The 19,645-nt window shown below is 72.0% G+C and overlaps 1 protein-coding gene across 1 annotated transcript; it reads left to right on the top strand.

Annotated features, from left to right (window-relative positions):
- The first annotated feature begins 8,107 nt into the window (after positions 1-8,107).
- Positions 8,108-19,196, top strand: UNC93A (unc-93 homolog A). Its single transcript, XM_037521028.2, has 8 exons — positions 8,108-8,283; positions 11,224-11,405; positions 12,048-12,277; positions 13,329-13,454; positions 14,375-14,583; positions 15,977-16,112; positions 16,271-16,402; positions 18,931-19,196. Exons 1-8 carry the CDS (start codon positions 8,197-8,199, stop codon positions 19,194-19,196), a joined length of 1,368 nt encoding a protein of 455 aa, XP_037376925.1. The 5' UTR covers positions 8,108-8,196.
- The last annotated feature ends 449 nt before the right edge of the window (positions 19,197-19,645 follow it).

The raw sequence follows: 19,645 nt of genomic DNA, 5'->3' as shown, positions 1-19,645 counted from the left end.
CCCGTGGAGCCCGGGCTCACCCCCGCCCCCCGCCCCGCAGCCTGCTGACCCCCATTCTGCTCCCGCAGCCCCTGCGCAGGCTGCGTCGGAGGCCTCGGCCAAGAGGACCCTGAGGATTGGTCTGTCTTATTTCCCCGAGCAGAACGTCCTCGCCCGCCTCCCGGCGGGGCACGCGGAGGTCAGAGAGACACTTGGCAAAGCCACACCCAGGACGGGAGGAGCCGCCCGGGGCCGGCTCTGGGTCAGAGACGGACTCGGCACGTTGAGCGCGGCCGGGTGCGCTGACCGCAGCTGCAGCTCCAGGGGCGGGTCTTCGGTGCAGCGGCCACGGGGGAGGCCAGCGCCGGGCCCGGGCGGTGGGGGGGCCGGTGGCCTCCTCCTGCTTCTGCTCGTCTTGCGGCGCCGCGGGCAGCTCACAGGGGGCCGGAACAGCCTCCTCTCGCCTTGGCCCACGAGCGGGGCTTGAGCACCTGCCCAAGAGGGTTGCTGTCCGAGCGATGACCGCGAGATGACCGCTCACTGGGGCGTGGAAGCAGCCGTGGCCCCCGGGCCGGGGGACAGCACTCGGGAACGGGCACGCCCTTCGGGACCCAAGTTCAAGTGACACCCGGACTCAGCAGCCCCTCAGCCCCCGCCCTGGGGTCTCTGGGGTCCCCGGCCCCAGTCAGCGCCACCCCGCCCATGGGGTCAGCTCCTGGCCCCTCCCCTGCCGGGGCCTCAGGCCACTGGGTCTTTGCTCAGCAGCCGGTGGGGCTGCGCCTCGGGCGACAACAGCTGGACGTCAGCTCCTGTCAGAGCAGGGCCAGCTGATGAGACCGGGACAGCAGAGGCGCGCAGGCGCCCCAGCTGCACGCGGAAGTCTGCGTCCGGCCGAGACAGCGAGGACAGCCGGAGGCGGGCAGGGCGGCCCGGCGGGGCTCCTGCTCCAAGGTCACCGCGGTCACTCCCTGCCCCGTCCCCGCCTCCCAACCTGCTGCACCCAGCCTGCCGGCCCCGTGAGCCCCGCACTGCTGCCCCGGCTCTCAGCCCCGCCCCCGGGCTGCGAGAGTCACCCCATCCCGCGCTGTTCCTCGGGCCAGCCCAGGCACCCCCGGGGCCCCAGGACCTCTGTCCGGCCCACCCGAGGGCCCTGGCCACTCGGCCTCATGCCTGGCTCCCTCCCCGGGGCTGACTCGACCCTGGTTCTCATCCTCGCTCCGACTGGACAAAATCTCGGCGTCACTGAGACTCCGGCCCGCCAGCACCGGGCTTGGGGACCTGCTCCGGGAACGGGTGCCGGGAGACCCCACGGCGAGGCGGGGGAGGGGCGGGCGCCGTCGAGACCACGGCCCAGGCCAGCCCCCGCCAGACGCAGGGGCAGGGTCCCGGGTCCAGCAGAGAACAAGCAAAGCCAGCCGCGGAAAAGACCGAGCTGAGGCCCGCGGGCCCTCCCGAGCGGACTTGACCGGGGGCCCGCTGAGCGCGTGGACGGTGCCTGGCGGGGAGGTCGCAGCCACTTAAAGGAAGGCACATGCTTCACGCGCCCCGGCGCCGGCCCAGACCCCACCGCGAGCCGCCAGGAGTCTGTCTGAGCTCAGGCCCCGGCGCCGGTGGCTGGCGCGAGGGCGGGTGGGCTGAGCGGAGACCCTGCGAATCCCTCGGGGGCCCCGGAGAGGGCCTGCCCCTCACGGAAGGGAGGAGGAGGGGCAGCCCCCAGGAAGCCGCGGGGGCCCTTCTCTGGGCACCGCCCCACGGCCCCTGCAGTTGCGTGTGCTGGACACCGGCCACTCCCACCCCAGCCGGGTGCCCCGGCAGTTCCCGGCTGCCTTTGGGTCCTCAGAAGTGGCGCTGGGATGGCAGAGCTGGCTCTGGTTGGGGGAACCACAGAGCCCGCGCCCCAGCCCAGCCCTGGGCTCCAGGCCAAGGCCCGAGGGGACTGGACTTATCTCCGGCATCTGGGGCAGGACCTGCCCACGCTGGACGCCTACGTGGCCTGTTTATCAGGGGCCAGACCCGCCCATCCCCAGGCCCGAGGCTGGCCTGAGGGGAGCGCCCAGGGGGCTGCCGACTCTGACAGGCCAGGCCTGAGCCAGGGCTCGTGTCTGCACTGACCGGGCAGCAGCGGGAGGAGGTGAGCAGAATTCGCGGGAAGGCCGCCCAGGCCACGGGGTGGGGACCCTGGGGGTGCGTGGGGAGGGGGGGGCTCGTGACTGCCCAGCCGCTCGGGTAAGCCAGCCCGCGGATCCCAGGAGACGCCCTTCCCTGCGCAGTCTGTTGAGGGCAGGGGAGACGCAGGTGCCATGGCGGGGGGCAGCCGGCCGGGGCTCGGCCCAGGAGAGGGGGCTCCGGGGGAGGCGCAGGGCTTAGACATGCAGGAGGGGGTGGGAGAGGGCAGGAACTGGGGCCCGGCTGCTAGGCGACACCCTCTCTTTCCTGGGGGATGACGGGTGGTGACGTCTCGTCTCTGTGAGACCCGCGGCAAAGTGCCCACATAGCGCCGGGGGTGGCCGCACGTGGGGGCATCTCCAGCCGTCCCCAGCTGACCGGGCCCCCTCCTCTGAGCCTCGCTGGCCGCAGGGGACACGGGGCTCCGATCTGGTGACTCAACCATGAGCCCGAGACTGCCCGGCGTCAGCGGACGGCAGGCGCGGGCCCGGCCAGGTGGACGGGTTTAGTGCGTGGGGTGGGGCTGTCCCCCGCGAGTCCTGTCCCGACACCAAGAGGGAGCAGAGATCTTGAGCACCACGGGGTTGACTCTAAGCCCCGTCCAGCCCCGGCTCGGACCAGCTCGGTTCGGCCGGCCGAGGCCGCTCACCGCAGCGTTGCGCAGGGGCAGCCGGGGGAGGCGAGAAGGCGGCGCAGCCGGCACACAGGGAGCCTGGCCAGGCCCAGCGCTGCAAGACTGGCCGCGAGGCCCTGGGCCGCAGCGGTGATCAAGGCAGGTTTTCAGCCTTGGGTTGAGTGGGCGAGGCCTCTGCGGCCTGCGGGCCCTGACGCTGGACAGCGCTGCATGGACAGTGCCTGAGCGGCCCGGCAGAGAGGCTGGGCACCGGCCGGGCTGGGCAGCGGTCACCTGGAGGGGGACCTGCGTGCAGGTCGCGAGTCCCGGGCAGACATGGGGTGGGGCCATGTAGGGTGGGGCGGGCAGGGGGTGGGGTTCTGGGGGCGGGGGTGGGGCACACAAGGTGGTCAGTTCAGCTCGTGCCTCGACCAGCAGTTCTGCACATCGCTGGTCACACATGCTAGTGAGCAGGAGAAACTGAGAATTGTCCACATGAGGCTCAGACACGCGCGAGCACAGGGCCCGGTGACGGCGTGTGCAGGTCACCAGAGGCGGCTGGGCGCGGCCGCCGGGGCCCGAGGGACAAGGACGCGGGTGCTGGATGCCTGCAGGCCCCGCTTCCTCTCCAGCTGGTCTCCATGTCACACATTAGAGCTCGGGCCCCACAGGTGCTTTCAGGGCCCTGGGGGACCAGGCGGGCTCCATGCCGTCCACGGGGCACCCACGGTGTGGGTGTGTGAGGCCCCCGCCCGATGCGGCTGGCGCAATCAGAAGGCCGGCCCCCATCCTGGGTCCTGTCCAGGCCGGGCCGCTGTTGGGCTCCGAGGCCATGGGAGGCCCCTCCGTGGCAGTTTAGGACCGTGGGTCCCCGTCCTGCAGGGCAGATTTGGGGGGCTTGGGCATCACACCAGTCGGGCCTGCCTGGGCAAGCCGGACACGAGAACACAGACACCCGGCGGCCAGTCCTGCCGCGACACCGTGAGCACAGAACTCTCGGCCTGTGAGTCACAGTCCTTCAAGCGCACGTCAGCAGGGCCTCTCCCCGAGCAAGAGCGGCCCCCGGCCCTCCTCCCCGGCGCCCTGGGGGGGAGCCGGTCCCAGAGGAGCGGGTTGTGGGTCCCTCTGGGGGCACTGGGGCTGCAGGTTGAGCTGGCTTGTCCATCCCTGGCCCTGGGCAGTGGGCGGAGAACTCTGGGAGAACCAGCTGGGCAGGCCTGGCCCCACCCCACAGGCTCCACTCATCACCTCATCACGGAGGGCAGGGCTTGAGGCTGCCGTGGGGGAGGGCTGGGCGGGCACAGGGGCCGCGGGCTGTCTGGGGGCACGGGGTGGGCCCTGGTGCCGCAGCGGGTCGTGGGAGCTTGTTTGCTCTCTAGCACAGGGGCGTGGGGCCTCCGAGAGCTGGGGAGACAAGCTAGCGGTGGACACACGAGCCTCCGCAGGCCAGAGCTGCTGGCACGCTCGGACACCTGATCCTCCGTGGGCAGTTCATGGAGCCGCCGCCAGGCAGGCGGCAGGGCCGGGGAGGCGGGCCGGGCCCGTGCCCGCCAGAGCAGGAGGTGACCGCTTGGAGTTGACCAGAGAGCCCCGCCGCGGCTGTGCCGCCCCAGGGCAGTGGGGGGCAGCGAGGCGGGAGTCCCGGGGGGCCCAGCACGTCCCGTATCAGAGGCCTGGAAACAAGTCGGCGTTTCAGTTTGATTTGTAAACGTCTACATACAAATTTCATTATAAAAGTACGTTTCCCTTTAAAGTTCTTTCTCTTTCACGTTAGCTGCTCTTGCTGGAAGTGTGGAAGTCACAGTGCCTCAGACAGGCCAACACCCTCCCTCCGCCCGGGCCTGCAGGTCAGGCATGCTCGGCCCTGCCCGGCGCGCTCCTCTCGCCAGGCCACGCGGCCCCGAGGGTGCGGTGGCAGCAGGTGTGCACCCCCCGCATACCCCTCACCTGCGGCTGCACCCCCGGACGCCGCCCCGGGCTGTGCTCTGCTAGTAAGAGCCTGGGAGCTGAGCAGGGGGTGCCGTGCCAGCGCGTTAGCTGCTGCTCCGCCTCCTCCAAGCTGGGGCTTGCTGGCCCCGCTGGCCCCCAGGCCCTCAGAGTGGGGCCCCTGCCTGCGCTCCCAGCAGGTCCTCCGCACAGTGGGCGCAGCAGCCCGGCGCGTGGGGATGGCGCCGTGCGAACAGGCTGGGCCACTCGCTGAAGCAGAACTGCTCTTGTCCAACAGCTTCCCCCGTCCAGAGCAGCCGTCCTGCCCGCGGCAGCCAGGTCAGCGGCCCAGCCTCTGAGCAGCCGGGCGCCGCCATCGGGCGCAGCCGAGACAAAGGGACCAGGTAGCCCTGGGCAGCGGAGGCTGCATCCTGCGGGGCAGCGGCGTGGGTGTGGGCAGGGGCGGCTTCCGGGACACTCAGCAGCGTCGCGGGCTGCACTCTTGGGAATTCCACAGCGCGAGCCCTTGGCTCCTGGGCGCGATGACCGGCCGGGCCGGAGGGGCCAGCTGAGCTGGCGCTGGAATGTGCCGTGTCCACCCAGCTGTGAGCTGACCGGTCTGTTCCGTTGACCCCGCACTCCTACCTGCGCTGCCGCCGGCTGGGGTGAGCTGGCGTGAGCGTGCGCGCCAGCCTCTCGCGGGGAGCAACGACGTGTGGGTGGGGGCACCATCAGCAGATGCGGCCAAGCCAGCGCCACTTCCTGACGCCAGGGGGGCGAGGACTGCCCCCCTCACTCACCCCGCGCTGACAGTGCAGGACACTCTGACCGGGACCGCCCCGGCCGCCTTCAGGCTGGCAGGCCACAGGGGTCAGCCCCACAGAAGCGTGGACTGGGGACCTGCAGCCCCAGGGGGTTGAGCAGCAGAGTACGGCCGCTCCAAGGCCACGGGCGGGCGTGGGTCCCGAGGGCGGGGCAGGTCCCAGGAGCACCCCCGTGTTGGGATTCACGAGTGTCCAAGGTCTCTGGGGACACTCCGAGGGTCTGGGGGTGTGAATCTCTCTCTGGGTCCCTTACGGGCTGGGTTTGCTCTGAGGAGGGTCCCTGCCGCTCTGGTCAGTGCTGGGGTCAGCGGAAGGGACCTCAGCCGAGGAAGGACAGGCCCGAATCCCCGACGACTTGGTCCCTTAGCCACTGACATGGGTCGGGAGACTCGCCCACCCTCCGGGCCTGTGGCTGTTTGGAAGGCCGGGGGCCGCCTTTCCTTACAAGACACCAAGCCCTGAGTCCACTGACCCCCAAAGTGTGAGGCCCCTCACGGAGGCTGCGGGTCACCCACCAGCACAGGCGTTCCACGTCCACGCAGGTCAGGCTAGAGCAGGTGGGCAGGGCACGTCTGAGTTTACTTGGTGCTGCTTTTATTAAGGAAGATGACAGCCCTGAACACCAGGGACGGGTGTTACTCGTGTCCACACCCCTTTCTTGAACCGGCCAGGCCTCTGACCGGGCTCCCTAAACGGCAGGAAGTCCCTGCCACAGCACGTGTGCAGGTGGGGGGGCTCTGGCGGCAGAGCAGTGGCCTCGGGGCAGAGCCTCGCAGCCTGTCCTGTGGCCCTTGGACCCTCCTCCCCCGCGTCAAGCCCGCAGCGCCGTCCCCTCTCAGGGCGGTGTCCTCCCGCTGGCCTGGCTGCTCAGGGTCAGCGGGTTTGGTGTCTTCCCAGGGCCGGACACCTCCCTGTCCGCAGCTCCCCCACCCCGAGCCTGCCGGCCTCCATTCCCACTGCCAGGACGCAGCGGCCACGGTCAGGCACACACACCCGGCCCCCCTCGGCCCCCGGCGGTGCGGGAAGTGCTGTGGCCATGTCTGAGGCCCTCGTCTCACTGATTGGGAGGGTGGACGTGGCCGTCTGTCCTGCTGGACAGCCAAACCCACCGGAAAACGTCTGCTCATTTTAAGACCCCCTCTTAATACAGATGGGGACCGAACAGAGGTCAGTGATCGACCCTGCGGGGGGACAGCCTACGTGACGGGGCATGCGACTCCTCGGGTTCTTTGCCAAGTCCGGGCCCCTCGGGTCACCCGGGTCACCGCGAGCGGGCGGGAGAGGCCTCCGGAGCTGCTCCCCAACGGGCAGACCCAGGAGAAGCCTCTGCGCGGCTGATGACTCCGGGAGCTGGAGTAGCCACCAGCCAGCAGCCGTGCAGGGCCTGACGCGAAGGACGCAGCGTGGTGGCTGCGTGGACAGGCCAGCTGGTGTGCGCCAGGCCGCCCAGCAGGGTCACTCTTCGGCCGAGGGCAAGATGGGGGCTGGCGCTTTCTCCGGGCGCTGAAACGCCACTGACCAGGCCCCGTGAACGGCCGTGGCCCTGGCCCAGGGCTGCTCCGTGGCTCGGCGACGACCAGCTTCTGGGGCCTTGGCCACGCCCCCTTTCCGAGAGGCCCCAGCCCCCCAGATGCTCGGCTGGCAGGACCTGAGGGTGTGCACACGAAGCGGGGCCCGGGGCTCCCCAAACCAGGCTGCGCCACGCCTGCCTCCACCACACGGTGATCCCCGAGGGGGCGACAGAAACCGCGTTTTCCCCGGAAGTGCGTTTTTGTGGACTCATCAGCCGCAAGGGCAGAGGCAGAGAACATTCTGCCGGGCCTCCCGCCCCTCCTCTGGCCCGCGGGACGCCCCGACGTCAGCCGAGGCACAACACGGGCCGCCCGGGCTCGCGCCTGCGAACACCGAGTTTACCACACCGCAGAGACTGCTCGGGAGCGAGCGGACTCGGCCTGGCTCCCCGTCAGCGCGAGGCCTGGGAGCGAGCCCGGCCTGCCGGCGCCGCTGTTGCTCGCCCACTTGACGGGACTCAGCCCTCGGCACAGCGCAGTCTCTCCGCCTCCCCGGCCACCCACGACTCGCGGCCGCCATGCCGAACAGCGCGGCCCGGCCCAGAGCTGCTCCCCACGAGCCTCTGCAGCCCCGACGCAGGGCCGGGCAGCTGGCGGGCGGCTGCGGGGGCAGGGGGCGGCGCGGGGGTGCCCTGGAGGGGCAGCCTGGCTGCTATCGCCGGCTTTTTATTGCCGCGGTTGTAAAGCCATCGCGCCCTGGGAGCCCGGGACTTTGGCCTTTGGCACCCTGCTCACGCCTCCGAGGCGGCCAGATGCCAGCGCTGCTGCTTCAAGACCAAAGGCCGCCCCGTGCGGGGCTCCGCAGACACCTCCCTCAGCGAGGGGCTCACCGCACCCCACGGTGCACGCGCTGTGGGCACGGCCGCTGTGCACGGAGCATCCCCGCTAGCGAATCACAGATGGGGCGTATCCCCCGGCCCCTGCCAGGAGCTGTGCTGGGGCTCGTGGTGGTGAATGAGTAACCGCGCCCGCGGCGCCTCCTGGGCAGAGATGACCGAGCTCAGTGCTCCGGCCTGAGTGGCCGCTTCTTGGCTCCACTGCTTCTCCCCAGCCTGCTGGTTTCTTTCAGGGCACGCCGGGCTGCCCCGTCTGCGGGTGGTCTGCACTCAGCCGCGCGATGGACCCGACCCTGAGGAACGTCCTGGTGGTGTCCTTCGGCTTCCTGCTGCTCTTCACAGCCTACGGGGCGCTGCAGAGCCTGCAGGTGAGGTCCCCCCAACCCCCACTTCAGCAGCTGCCCAGTCGCACTGTGTGGGGTGGGGTCTCCTGCTGCCTACCTCTCCCCCAAGTGCCCTTGGGGTCCTGGCCCCTGGATGGCCCCCAGGCATGTGCGCGGCCCAAACGGAGGCGCCAGGTCCCCGGAGGCCTGGTTGGGAGGAGCCGCAAGGCCGGCGCGGAGAGCCCAAGGCGGCCCTGGGCTTGTGGCCGGTGCGGAATGTGGATCTGTTAGGCCCCCTGCCCTGAGGAGTCCACGCCAGACTTCAGCGCAGTGGATGCCCAGCAGGTGGCCGCTGCAGGGACAAGGGCACTCCCCTCAGCCTCTGCGAGGGAGACCAGAAGGCCGGTGCCTCGAAGGCCCGGCACACTGGCCGCTGCAGGCGAGGTCTGGCTTCCACGGTGACAGCCTCTCCGGGTGGTGCGGGGCCTCCCCAGGGGGCACCTTCTCACTCTGACGACGTCAGCGGGCCTGGAGGGGTGGGTCAGGGGCAGGACTTGGGCGTTGCCGCCCTGCAGGGCAGCGACCCAGAGACACCTGGCAGGCGTGGGCCGGTGGGCGGGGCAGGGCAGGGCAGCTCACCGCGCCTCGGGCGCTCAGGATTGCATTCTCTCCTCACTCCCGAGGACAAGGCGGGTGGACGCCAGGTGGACGCCTGTGTCCTGCAGGAAGGCTGCGGCGGCGCTGCCTGCGAGTGGTGGTGGGTGTGTCCCGGCACAAGGGCCTGCTCGGTGCTGCCCCCACCCCGCTCCTGCAGTGCCCATGCTCCCTGGTGGGAGCAGCCCGTGCTGCGGGGCCTGTCCTCTGGGCACCGCTGGGCAGCCCCTGGGTGCAGGCAGTCCCTGGGCGGGTCTACAGGGGCAGCCATGGTGCCTTTGACCACTGCTTAGGCTGAGGAAGGTCGTGGCTGCAGGACCTGGGCATGAGAAGGGGCACACCTAGCAGCAGGGGCCTGGCTGTCTCCTCAGCCTGCAGCTTGGAGCTCAGGTGGGGTCAGCTCTGCCCTCGCCGTCCCCGCCTGGGGGAGCGCCCCCTAGAAGGGCCGTGCCCTGTGGCCCTCACGCCCCCACCCCCGGCAGTGCCCCTGGGCACCTGGTGGACTGGGGGTGGACCCTGGGTAGGTGCTGACCTCTGGGGCTGCAGCTCCAGACGAAGGGTCCGTCCAGCCTCAGCTCTTCCCAGCGCTCACTGCGCTGGCCTCCCAGCCAGGGCCTGTGGGGCTCCCCACCTCCTGGCCCCCCTCTGCACCTCACGGCCCTCCTGCCTCCACTGTGGCCTCTCGCCTCCTGGGCTCCAGCCCCCCACCGCCCGGTCCTGGCAGGCGCTCGCTGAGCCGCGTCCTGGGCTGGCCCGGGTGGCCCCGTGGGTGGAGTGTGGCCGTGTCTGCTCACGTCCCCGCAGTGGGCTCCGCCGGGCTTGGCCCCGGGCTGTTCCCGCTCAAAGGCGCTTGCTCCTGGGCCTGGCCTCCAGGCTGGCAGCCCACAGCTGCGGCCTTCCCAGCAGGTCGCGCTCAAACCCCATTGTGGTGGCCGACCCCCCACCCCAAACCCGCAGCTCTGGCCGCGGCGGGGAGAGCCCTGTGGGGGCCCCGCACAGCTGGTCTCCTCAGAGCTCCCGGGCGCCCTCCACGAACACGCCGCCGGCCACCGGCCGGCCGGGGCGTTATCCGAGGACCTTCGTGCCAAGTCCCTCCCCTGGGCCTCGGCTTCTGAGAGCGTGGCGACCATGTGCAGCGGACCGAGGCTCGCAGGCCGGCGCCTGCAGAGCAGAGCAGTCGTTTCCAGGAGCCTCACCTCCGGGCAGAGGGCGTCCACCCTCCGGCGCATCGGGCTTCGCTGGCCGGCGCTGCTGGGCAGGGCGTGGGGCTGAGACCAGCGAGGAGCGTCCGGAGCGGCCGGGCGGGGGTGGGCGGCCTGGGGTGAGGAGGGGTCGGGGCCGCCGGATGTCTCTGTGCAGACAGGACGTCGCCTCCAGAGGGGCGCGGGGCCTTGTGTTGGGAGAGTGGACGCGGGGCGGGGGGGCTAGAGGTGGGCTGCGCGCTGGCCGGGGAGTGACGGCCGCCACCAGAGGACGCTGTAGCGCAGGCCGCGAGCCGGAGCTCAGCTCTGCTGGCGGCAGCGCCCAGGGGCCCGCTGGTGACCGTGTCCTGCGGGTGTCCTGCGGGTGTCCTCTGGGTGTCCTGCGGGCGTCCTGCGGCAGCCCGGCTGACGTCATGGCACGGGGCGGCCGGCGATCCATGGGGCCGGCTCCGGCCTCCGCAGGCGCTGTGCTTCCGGGGCGTCTGCTCCTCCGCCCCGCATCGTCAGGGGCACGGCCCCGACCCGAGTCCTTCTGGGCACCGCAGCTCTCACTCCCGGGGATCGGGGATCGGGGCTCCAGCCGCGGGAGGGGGCGGCGCAGCCCCGGCCCCCCAGGGGGTCCCCACGAGGCCCCCTCCTCTGCCCCCTCCCCTGCCCGCTGGGCCTTGGGGGGCAGATGGGCAGATGGGGGGCAGGAGAAGCCACTGCGGTGGAGCCCTGCCCGCCCCTCCCACCACCACGGCTTCCCTGTCCCCCGCGCCCTCCCCTCCCCGCTGCCCCTCCCCTCCCCTCCACCCCTTCCCACACCATCCCCCAACCACCTCCCCCTACCCCTCCCTCCCCTGCACCCCCTCACCCCCTTCTCCCAGACCTCCCCCCTCCCCATCTCCTCCCCTCCCGGGGGCGGCGTGGAGGACGGCTGTGCAGCGGCCTCGGCCCTGCGCTCGCCCCGGTCTCTCCGCACCGGCCCCGCTGACGCCCAGCGCGGTGCTCCCCGCCAGACCCCCGGGCCGAGCCCTCCCGCGCCCGCCCTCGGCTGGAGCAGACTGCCCTCGAGCCACGCGGGGTCCAGGGGCGCCAGGGGACCAGCCCGGCAGCCCAGCCTCTGACCCTGCCGGGGCCCCCACAGAGCAGCCTGCACAGCGAGAAGGGCCTGGGGGTGACCACGCTCAGCACGCTGTACGGCGGGGTGCTGCTGTCCTCCATGCTCCTGCCGCCCCTGCTCATCCAGAGGCTGGGCTGCAAGTGGACCATCGTCCTCTCCATGTGCGGCTACGTGGCCTTCTCCCTGGGCAACTTCTACCCTAGCTGGTACGGCGCCCCGCCCCGCCCCGCCCCACCCCACCCCCCGCCCCGGCCCCCCGCCCCCAGCCCCAGCCCCGGCACCCCACCCCTGGCCCCAGCCCCTGGACCCCTGCCCTGGCCACCACAGCCGGCTCCTCCTGCAGGCCCCACCTGCGCCCCTCACCCTCTGGGGCAGGACCTCTCGCCTCCCACGTTTCCCACCAAGCTGCCCTGCCCCTCTGCGGGGCCCCCCTCGGCCCCAGGCAGGCCAGCCGGCGCCCTGCCAGTGCTCCAGGGCCCGGGCCACGCCAGGGGAGGACCGAGCTCCCAGCTCAGACTGTGGGTGCAGGACTGGCCCCGGGGCCGCCGAGACCCGCTGCCCAGGGAGGGGGACCCTAGGGGCCAGCGGCGGGCGCCCCGTGACCCTGGGCCCCTCAGGGCAGCGCCACCGTGGTCTGACTTGAGGCCGCAGTTTCCACGCGGCCCGTTCAGGGCAAAGTCAGGGGCTGTCATGGAAGGTGGTCAGGCGCTGCAGCCCGGTGCTGGCCACGTCCAGCTCCCGGCACCCGCGGGCGTCCCGAGGACAGCCCTCCTGCCAGTCACTGGCTTTGTCGCCGCGGGGCAGCGGCCGCCGTGGGCCCAGTTCCAGGAGCCCGTGCTCGCCCCCAGGTACACGCTGGTCCCCACCTCCATCCTGCTGGGGCTGGGGGCCGCCCCGCTGTGGTCGGCGCAGAGCACCTACCTCACCGTCGTGGGCAACAGGCGGGCGGAGGCCACGGGCGGCGTCGGCAAGGACGTGGTCAGCCAGTACTTCGGCATCTTCTTCCTCATCATCCAGTCGTCCGGGGTCTGGGGCAACCTCATCTCGTCCCTGGTGCTTGGCCAGACGCCCACGAAAGGTGAGGCCGGGGTCCCCGGGTGCCCGGACAGCCCGCGTCCGAGGGGCCGCCTCCGGCCCTGCCCTCCCAGGGCCAGCACGTGGCCACGCAAGAGCGGCCAGGAAAGGGAGGTTACGGCGGCCCGCTGGCGGCCAGCGTCGCCAGCCCCAAGACTGAGAACGGGCTCAGCCCTCTCCCTCCCCCAAGCCCGCCATCGGGCCCCGTGCCCTCGGCCGCGCCTGCCCTGCTGCGGGCCTGGCCAGGGCTGCGGGGCCCAACGTCCCTCCGCCGCGGCGGCGCCTTCCTCCTGTCGCACAGTCGCCCCTGGGCCCTGGGCCCGGCCCGGGACCCGCCCCGCGGAAGGCGCCTGTGCACGGAGGCCTGGCCGGCGGGCAGGCGTCCCTGCTTGTCGCTCATGTGGGCGGGAGAGCCCAGCAGGGCCGGTGGGCACAGACCGGCTGCAGCCTCTGCGGGCACCCCTCCCGCCAGGGCACCCCTCCTGCCAGGTCACCCCACCTGCAGGCACCCGCACACCCTGGGCCACCCCAGCAGGGCTCCCGGCAGGTCTGGGTTGAGTTGAGGCGACACTTGCTGGCCAGGCGTCCCCTCCCAGTCCGCGAGCGCCTGGAGCGCAGGCCTCGTCGCCAGCCGACAAGGGGCCCGCACAGGAGGCCGTGGCGTCCCCGCCCGGGGCTGGAGCGGGCGCCTGCGGCCTGGAGGGACGACCCCAGCCACGCGCTCTCCCCGAGGAGCCTGCAGGGCGGGCCCTGCCCCTCGTGTCAGGAGAGCGGTCAGCGAGTGCCCCCGGCGCGTGGTGGGTCCTGGCCAGGGCCGCAGACTGTCCGGGACGAAGGGCTTTTGAGATACTGGGTCAAATGAACCGGTGCCCGTTTTGACCCTCTGACCTTGCTTGAGCCCCTGACCTTGGTGCGGCCCGCCCAGGCGCCGCTCCCGGCACGTCTACCCCCCCAGGGCTCCCTCACGCGTCTTCCCCCTTGCGCCCCCCATGTCCTCACCCCTCCCCCGTGCCCTCACCCCCGCGCCCTCAGCCGGCGTCCCCCCGCGCCCTCAGAGCCCATCCCGGAGGAGCTCCTGCAGTCCTGTGGGGCCAGCGACTGCCTGATGGCCGAGGCGCCCGTCAACGGCACCCAGCGCCCCTCCCGGGAGCTGGTCTACACCCTGCTGGGCATCTACACAGGTGCGGAGCTGCGGGGCCGGGGCGTGTCCCCTGTTGAGGGCCGAGCGGCGTCCTGGGCGTGGGGCTGCTGGGGCTCAGGCAGCAGCGGGCTGGGCCTGGGGCTCCTTTCTGGGGCTGGTTGAAACTCCGGAGAGGGCTTGGGGGAGCAGTGGGGGCGGCCTGGGCCTGGGGCACGGGCACGGGGGCCGGTTGACGGTGGGCAGGAGGTGGGCCGCAAAGCCACAGGCGCCAGGGGAGCCCCAGGTCACAGGGGCGGGGCCGGTGGTTTCTGCACTGGGGGGTCTGGGGGGTCTCTGTGCTGGGGGTTGGGGCTCTGCGCTGAGGGGGCGGGGGGTCTCTGCTCTAGGGCCTGGGGGTCTCTGCACTGGGGCACCGGGGGGCTCTGCACTGGGGAGCTGGGGGTCTCTGCATTGGGGGCGGGGGGCTTGCACGCCGCCCAGGCTGTTGCGATCCAGATCCCCGCTGGGGACTAGCGTGGTGGGGACCACGTGCCTCCCCCTCAGCACCTGTCTCGGGGCTCCCCGGGCCCCCCGACCGCACTGCCCTCGCGGTGGCTCCCCTTTCCTGGCCAGCAGACGCAGCGCTGCTCCCTCACAGCCGGCGCGGCTCCGCGGTCAGTCGGGCATTTAGAGGCCGAGGCGGAGCTTGGCGGGTGGCCTCAGCCCCGCGCCCCCGAGACGCGTGTGACCGGGTGGGCGCGCCGAGGGTCGGGGCAGGGCGGGGTCCCGGGGGTCTGGCTGGGCGCCAGGACAGCGCTGAGGGTGGCAGTGGTCACGGCCATGTGGCGGGCAGCTCTCGGCCTTGGGGCTGGCCCACGTGTGCAGCTGCCCTCGGGCCTGGATGCGGAGTGACCCCTCGGGGCAGGGAGGGGGAGGCGGGGGCCGGCCCCAGGCCCCGCCCCAGCCGTCCTCTCTCCCCAGGAAGCGGAGTCCTGGGGGTGCTGCTGGTGGCCGTGCTCCTGGAGCCCATCTCGGGGGGCGGTCTGCAGAAGAGCGGGGGGACGGCCTCCGTGTGCTCCTCGCTGCTGTCGACCTTCAGGCTGTTCAGGGACAGACGCCTGTGCCTCCTCACCCTGCTGCCCGTGTACAGCGGCTTCCAGCAGGCCTTCCTGGCCGGGGACTACACCAAGGTGGGCAGCACCGCGGGCACCGGCCAGCCGGGCTGGGCAAGGCGATGGGACAGGGCTGGGGGTCTGGGGGCCTGGTGGGGGGAGGGGCTGGGGGTCAGGGGCTGGCGAGGGGAGGGCCCCCACGTAGCAGCAGCGCGGGCCCGGGGCCCTGCGGCCGACCCTGGCCTTGCGCATCTGCTCTCCTGAGGCGTCTTGCCCGACCTGCTTATTTTGGAGGACGGCTTAGGGAGCACCCGGCCATGGGCCTTCCCCGTGGTCCAGGCGGCCACTGCCCTGTGGTCAGGGTGTGGCCGTGGCTCCCACCAATCGCCTCAGCTACTTGGGACTCCCCACCCCACACCGCCCAGCGGCCACTGTGCTGACCAGGACGCTCCCTGGGGGCAGCGAGAGCGGGCGGGGCACTGGACAGACAGAGCGCCCGTGGCGCTGGGTGGCCACCATCCACCAGGGGTGCCGGGTGCTGGCCCGTGTGAAGGGCCTTCTGGAGAGGCTGGGATGAGCCGCCGCAAGGGCGCTGTTAGCACGCGGAGCACCCTCTTCTCAGGAGCGTCCTGGGAGCTGGGGTGCAGGGTGTCGAGAGCGGGAGGGGGACCAGTCACCCAGCCGGCCCCCCACCCAGGACACCTCCCTGCTCTGCCCCCTCCAGCGGGTAGAGGCGGATGGCAGTCAGCCTGGGTCAGCCCACCGGCCTCCTGCGAGAGGCCGACAGCTTCCCTGGCACCCCACTGGGGCCCTGGGGGGGCTGCCCTCACCCCTGTCCTCACACGCCCTGGGGCATGGCCGCAGGGCCACGGCCTGCCCTCGCCCCCCTGCAGCTCCCTCCCTCAGGGCCCGGCTCCTCTCTCCTCGAGATGTTGTTTCAGAACAACTGGGTTTCCCAGCAGAACGGAGAGGAAAGCGCGTGTGTCCCCACCCCTGCCCCACGCGTGCCGCGCCGTGACCCGTGTCCCCGCCCAGCGAGGAGCTGGTGACCCCGACGGGCAGGCCGGGTCTGCGGGGTCTGGTGTTGGCCCGGGGGTGGCCAGCGTGTGCCGGGGGTGGCCAGTGTGGCTGTGGGGTCACAGGGTGGGGTCAGAGGGAGTCAGCAGCCCCGCCGAGAACAGCTAGCGCTGCCCGCCCGCTGCCCGCCCGTCCTCCTCACTCCTGAGCCCAGAGAGGCCCTCCAGGGGCTCCCACGCGGAGCTGGCCCCCAGACGGAGCGCTCAGGCCAGCGGTGCCGCGCCAAGGTCCAGGGCAGCGTTTCCACCCATACCCGGACCAGAGCCAGCCGCCTGCCCCCCGCGGCCAAGCCCCGGACCCCTCCCGCCCCTGACTGGCCCCCTGAGGCCAGTCCAGGACCCCTCCTGCCCCCGCCTGGCCCCCTGCACTGGCCAACCCGAGCTCCTGCCCGCAGTCCTACGTCACCTGCGCCCTGGGCATCCAGTTCGTGGGGTACGTGATGATCTGCTTCGCGGCCACCGACTCGCTGTGCTCCGCGCTGTTCGGCCGGCTCTCCCGGTACACGGGCCGCGTCGCGCTCTACGTGCTGGGTAGGAGGCCGCGCGGGCCAGGTGGCTGGGAGCTGTGGGCCGGCCCTGGGGGACACCCCCATCAGACTTGGGGAACTGCCCCGGGGGGCTGGGCCAGGCCAGGCTGCCCCTCACACCGCGGATGGGAGCCGGGGCTCACGCCGGCCCACTGCCCGCAGGCGCGGCCACCAACGTGGCCTGCATCGTGGCCCTGCTGCTCTGGAAGCCCCACCCTGACCAGCTGGCTGTGTTCTTCGTCTTCGCTGGCCTCTGGGGCCTGGCCGATGCCGTCTGGCAGACTCAGAACAGCGGTGAGAGCGGGCCCGGGGTCTGGAGCTGCGGCTCCCGCTCAGGGAGGGTGTGCTGGCAGGGCGGGGCAGGCCTGGCTCCAGGACCCTGCAGCTTCTCTGAGCTCTGGTTCAGCTCCCAGAGCCTGGGGAGCACCCTCAGGAGGATCCCGGGCAGGGCCCTGGGGCCCCTCCATGCCTCCGCCCTGCGGACGTCCCTCCGAGGACGAACTGGGCTCCAGCACCTGGGCCGGGGCACCCTGCGGGCTCCAGTACGGCCTCTGAGCTGGGGCTCGGGCTTCAGAGAACGGGCCAGGGTGGGCAGGGGGCGGGGGGTGGCCAAGGGGCTGTCCTGGACAGACGAGGACGGGGGTGTGGCCCAGGGGTTGTCCTAAAGGGGCGGGGGTGGGGGGACAGCCCAGGGGCTGTCCTGGACAGGTCGGGGCCCGGGAGGCCGGGCCTGAGCCTTGGGGCCAGGGCTGCTGTGACAGCCCCCGCCTGGGAGGTCCAGCCCGCTCTCATGCCGCTTCTGGAGGCGGGAGCCCAGCCGCGCAGCCGGACCATCCTGGGCTGTCCACTCACGTGCCCATGGGTGGGCAGCTGCTCCTGGGCCCCTCAGATAAGGGCGCCCACCCCCTCGAGACCCACCTCTGACTCCATCTCTGGGGGGCTGATTCTGTGTGTCGGGGGGACACGGGGAGCACTAGGCTTGAGGAAGGTGGCGGGTGGGGGCTGCGCAGGCCGGGCCTGCTGGGGAAGGGCTGTGGTTTACCCGACAGTCCGGCGAGGCCATCGGGCATGAGGGCGTCTACAGTGACACGGGCGACGAGGCTGCAGGGGGCGCGGCACCGGCGGGTGCAGGGGGCTATGGGAGAGCCTGTGGGGGACACTGCTGAGGGGCCTGTAGGGGGAGGCGGGGGTGCTGCTGGGAGGCTGGGGGTGCTGGGGGGCTGCGGGAGCAGGGGCTGTGGGGGGCCTGTGGGGGGCTGCAGGTGAGGGGGTGGTCAAGGCAGCGTCTGGGGTGGAAGGAGCCCCGGAGGGGTGAAGCACCCCGGGGTGCAGGAAGGAGGTGTGAGGGGCAGACCGCGCAAGGCTGGTGCTCAGAGAGGGCCCGTCCATCACGGGACAGACAGGGGCCACGGCTGGGGCCACGGCTGAGGGGCTGTGCCTGGTGCTGTCACGACGGCGTGTTGAGGTCGGTCCAGGGCGCCCAGCTCCCACCCGACAGCCACCCCTCCCACCCACAACCGGTCCTCCGAGGGCATCTTCGCCGACTCTCGATGGTTCAGGGGCGTCCCCAGGACGAGGTGCGGGGCATGGCCAGGGGCACTCGCGGGCAGAGGCGCAGGGGCAGGGCCGGGGGCCGAGCGGATGGGGCTGGGCAGTGAGGTGGCGTGCAGGAGCAGGGCCTGGCGGCCGACGCAGGCCGGGGCTGGGGTCGTCTCCCCCAGGGGCCAGGCGCCTGCATTTCCCAGCGCAGGAGGCTTTCCCTGAGGAGATTCTGGCAACCGAGCGGGGATCACTGGGAGTATGGTGAGGCCAGCGCCGAGCAAGCGGGTCCTCTCGATACATGAGCCAGGACCCTGCACCGGGCCGGGTGGGGAGGCAGCGTCTGAGGGACAGGCGTGAGCTCCGGGGGCCACGCGGGGCCTGTGCTTCTGGCACCTGAGCTGTGAGGGCCTCGAGGCCGGCGCCTCCTACATGCCGGGGAGGGGCTGAGGGTGGGATGTGAGGGTAGGTGTGGGGGGTGTCCTGGCTCCAGCCGCTCGGGGGATGCAGGGGAAGGGGCGGAGGGCCAGGGTGAGGTGCAGGGGAGGGTCTGGGGGGTGGCCAGCAGGCTCCAGGCCACAGTGGCCAGGGGTGGGCCTGGGGCGGGGCACCTGGTGCAGCGTCCAGGGGCAGGACTGGGGACTTGGAGCTCCTGGCACAGAGGAGTCAGGATGGTGCCGCGGGACAGAGGCTGGCAGCCCCGTGCTGTCCTATGAAGTACCCTCTGCTGGACGTCCTGTGGGAACTTCCAGACATCTCTGGAAGGTCCACTCTCATCCAGGAGTGACCGAGAGTCACCCTCCACCACCGCGCGGTCTCCACCAGGCTGGCCTGGCCTGCAGGGTGCCCGTGACCAGACACAGCGGGTGGCAGCGCAGGGCAGCTGTCCCCCCACGCAGCCAGCCACAGCCACTGCCCGCCCAGCGGGGTGCCCAAACACCCTCCTGGGGGAGGCCCCATCGCTGCTGCCTTGTCTTGGGGTGTGGGACCCGGGAGGCCCATGCCTCTGCTTCCCTCCCCTGCTCTCAGGCCCCGTACCCCCTGGGCTGAGGCCTCCTGACTGTGGGGCAACTCTTTGCTGCCAGGGGATGCGCCATGACCTGCCACGGACATGGTTGTTCCGGAAGGAAAAGGGCCTGATTCTGCAGAGGAGCCTGGGCAGGCGGTGGGGGACGCCTGGAGGGGGAGGACCCTGCCGTGCTGACCTCCCCAGCTCTCTGTGGGGGGCCCTGTGAGGGGGAGAGGACTGGGCAGCCCTGAGACTCTGCACCTCCCTCCCCCAGCGCTCTACGGCGTGCTGTTCGAGAGGAACAAGGAGGCCGCCTTCGCCACCTACCGCCTGGGCGAGGCGCTGGGCTTCGTGGTCGCCTTCGGCTACAGCACCTTCCTGTGTGTGGACGTCAAGCTGTACATCCTCCTGGCGGTCCTGTGCATGACCATGGTGGCCTACGGCACGGTGGAGTATCTGGAGGCCCGGAGGCCCAGCGGAATGCCCGAGGGCACACAGACCCGTGCCGCCGGGGAGGGGGCCACGCAGACGCAGATGTGAGGGTGCTGGTCCCACGGGCCGGCCCGGTCAGTGCCGGCTTCTGGAGACCACGGCTCGGGGCTGGACCTTGCAGCGTCCCCGCGGGGCAGCCGGCCACGGGGACACCGCACAGGTACTCGCTGTGCACGTAGCCTCTGTCCTGACCTCAGCCCTGCGTCTCGCGGCGGAGGCCTGTGTGCGCGAGGGCTCTGAGGCCTCGGACCCGGAGAGCAGCATCCAGGGTCTGGCCGGGCCAGCCGGAGCCGCAGCCCCGCCTCTCGCCGCTGTCCTAAGAGCGGGGAGGACGCTTGGACAAGGCGGCCCGACGCCATCCCGTCTGGCGGTGCGGCATGCAGGCCGGTCCGCTGACGGCCTCCTGAGTCCGCAAGTGGCCGCCAGCCGGGCACAGAGACTGTGAATTCCCCAATAAACGCAGTGGCGCAGCGACCCGCCAGCCACACCCTTGGTGC

Source organism: Talpa occidentalis, unplaced genomic scaffold (genome assembly GCF_014898055.3).
Source record: "Talpa occidentalis isolate TD23 unplaced genomic scaffold, MPIMG_talOcc4v2.1 talOcc4.2, whole genome shotgun sequence".
Lineage (NCBI taxonomy): Eukaryota > Metazoa > Chordata > Mammalia > Eulipotyphla > Talpidae > Talpa > Talpa occidentalis.
This window is presented reverse-complemented; position numbering and strand designations above follow the sequence as displayed.